This window comes from Elephantulus edwardii, unplaced genomic scaffold (genome assembly GCF_000299155.1).
Source record: "Elephantulus edwardii isolate Elephantulus edwardi_28Jun2011 unplaced genomic scaffold, EleEdw1.0 scaffold00246, whole genome shotgun sequence".
In the NCBI taxonomy this organism is placed as follows: Eukaryota; Metazoa; Chordata; class Mammalia; order Macroscelidea; family Macroscelididae; genus Elephantulus; species Elephantulus edwardii.
Window position 1 is genome coordinate 2,169,665 of NW_006399996.1, and position 2,749 is coordinate 2,172,413.

Genomic DNA, 2,749 nt, shown 5'->3' on the forward strand with positions numbered 1-2,749 from the left:
GTTTTCACAATTACTGGCTATGCATCAGACAGCTGGACAATGAGTAAGGATAACAGAAGAAGAATCAATGCCTTTGAATTGTGGTGCTGGAGAAGAGTATTGAACACACCATGGACTGCTAAAAGAACAAACAGTTCTGTCCTGCTTCTTGGAGATAAGGATTTTGAAGCTCCGTCTCACAGGAAGGGCCAGTCCCTTGGAGAAGGACTTCATGGTTGGCAGGATGGAGGGACAAGCACAGGAGAGGAAGACCCTGGATGAGATAGATTGACATAGTAACTGGGGTAATGGGGTTAGGTGAGTTGCAGACAGTGAGATTGGCTCAGGATAGAGCAAATCAGAGTTGTTGTCCATTGGGTCGCTATGAGTTGCAGGCAACTCAACAGCACATAACAAGAGTCATATGGACAATTTTAGTAAAACACAGAAAATGGCAAAATAAGCACATAATTAGTAAAAGATATTTGAATAACTCAAGTAAAAATCACCTACACAGCCACATGCTGAAGAATCCTGGGAACATGGCACACAATGTGTTAGGCTGTTATCAGAAAAGTCCACGAGCCACAGCTATTTTGGGGGAGCCAAACAGGCCATCTTCTCCCATAACATAAAGCTTTAGAAACCCAAAAGGCCACCTTTCTGTGAGTTGGAACCAACCACGTGGCAGCAGGTTTAGAAAGCCAGAAGGCCACCTTTCTGTGAGTTGGAACCAACCACGTGGCAGCAGGTTTAGTGTGGGTTGGGCTGACCACATGGAATGTTTGTACTGTGTACACACTGCACTTCCCAACTAAAACACACTTAAGCAGGCAATCAGTGAGGAAATAAACCATCACAAAAAATAACTCATGCATCAGAAAGAATTCAAAATGGAAATTAGAAAATACGTAGAAAAATGATTATGCAAATACTGTGTATCATTAAAGCTCCTTTTAAAAAAAGTTCTCATTAAGATAAGCATCCTTAAGAGTTACATTTGCAGTATAGTGGAATAAGTTTTTAATAAATCGATCATACTACAAATAACACATATAAACTGTGGAGAAAATAACAACAAGCAACCATCTGATGCTCTAGAGAGTGAAGAAAAAGCAGGGGTGTTTTGGAGGAGAATCAACACTCGGAAAAAACTACCAGAATGTAGCAAGTTTCTCAGGTTTTTGTTTTGTTTGTTTTAAGTTTTCCAGTTTTGAGCTTTAGCCTGAAACATAGCTGGGGTGTGAACATGGGTTGGAAATAATCTGACAGAACATCCGCTGACTTTCTGACCAGAAGAACCAAAATGCAGGGTCCAGGATTGTAATCATGATCACCAGAAAGTGAGGGGAGAATCTCAACAAGAAAACGCCAAAATCTATTCCCTTTAAGAACAGGAACTAGGCAAGGAAGCCCATTCTCACCTCTCTTATTCAATATTGTATTGGAAATCTTAGCAATAGCAATAAGACAAGAGAAGGACATAAGGGGTATCCAAATTGGCAAAGAGGTGGTAAAATTATCTCTCTATGCAGATGATATGTTAGTATACTTAGAAAGCCCTAAAGACTCAGCAAGAAAACTATTGGACATAGTTGACCAATTCAGCAAAGTAGCAGGATACAAGATCAACATACAAAAATCAGTTGGATTTCTCTACAGTGACAAAGAGAAAACAGAGCTGGAGCTAAGAAAAACAATACCCTTCACAATAGCTAACCACAAGATAAAATATTTGGGAGTAAATCTAACCAGAAGCACAAAGGATCTTTTCAAAGAAAATTATAAAACATTATTACAAGAAACAAAAAGAGACTTGGAGAAGTGGAAGAATATCCCTTGCTCATGGATAGGAAGACCCAATATTGTGAAAATGGCAATACTACCAAAGGCAATTTACACGTTTAATGCAATCTCAATACAAATACCAATTCCATTCTTCAACGAGATGGAAAAGGCAATCTCCAGTTTCATTTGGAATGCAAAGAAGCCCCGAATAAGCAAAGCACTCCTTAAAAATAGAAAAAAGGTAGGAGAAATCTCACTCCCTGATTTACAATCCTACTACACTGTCGTGGTAAAGACAGCATGGTACTGGTACAATGACAGAAATATAGATCAATGGAATAGAATTGAGAACCCAGGAATCAGCCCATCTACCTGTGGTTAAGTGATTTTTGACAAGTAAATGAAATCAGCTAAGTGAGGAAACGACAGCCTTTATAACAAACAGTGTTGGCAAAATTGGAAAACTATCTGCAGAAGACTTAAGCAAGATCTACACCTCACTCCATATACAAAAGCAAACTCAAGGTGGATCATGGACCTAGGACTACAACCAAGGACTATAAACGTCATTAAAGAAAAGCTTGGAAGAACTCTAGTAGTACTAATCCACAACATAAACAGTCTTCCAAGTATCCTGAAAAACCTACAACCAGGAGAAGATAAAAATAGATGAATGGGACCTTCTAAGAATCAAATCCCTATGTACATCCCAAAACTTCTCCAACAGCGTAAAAAGGGAAGCCAAAGACTGGGAAAAGGTATTTGGTAGTGATATGCCAGATAAGGGACTTATACCTAGAATTTATAAAATACTTGAGCACCACAAGATAAAGGTAAATAATCCAGTCAAAAAATGGGCACAGGATATGAACAGACCTTCACCAAGGAAGACATTCAGATGGCCAACAAGCACATGAAGAAATGTTCAAAATCCCTAACTCTAAGAGAGATGCAAATCAAGACAACTATGAGATATCATCTC

At 38.9% G+C, this 2,749-nt stretch overlaps 1 protein-coding gene across 1 annotated transcript in view; it reads left to right on the top strand.

Moving 5' to 3' along the window:
* The first annotated feature begins 1,308 nt into the window (after positions 1-1,308).
* Positions 1,309-2,749, top strand: part of LOC102854774 (calcium/calmodulin-dependent protein kinase type II subunit delta-like) — a 6,978-nt gene continuing 5,537 nt past the window's right edge. The window contains exon 1 of the mRNA XM_006899175.1: positions 1,309-1,322. Coding sequence (XP_006899237.1) covers positions 1,309-1,322 — 14 coding nt within the window. The remainder of the gene's footprint in view (positions 1,323-2,749) is intronic.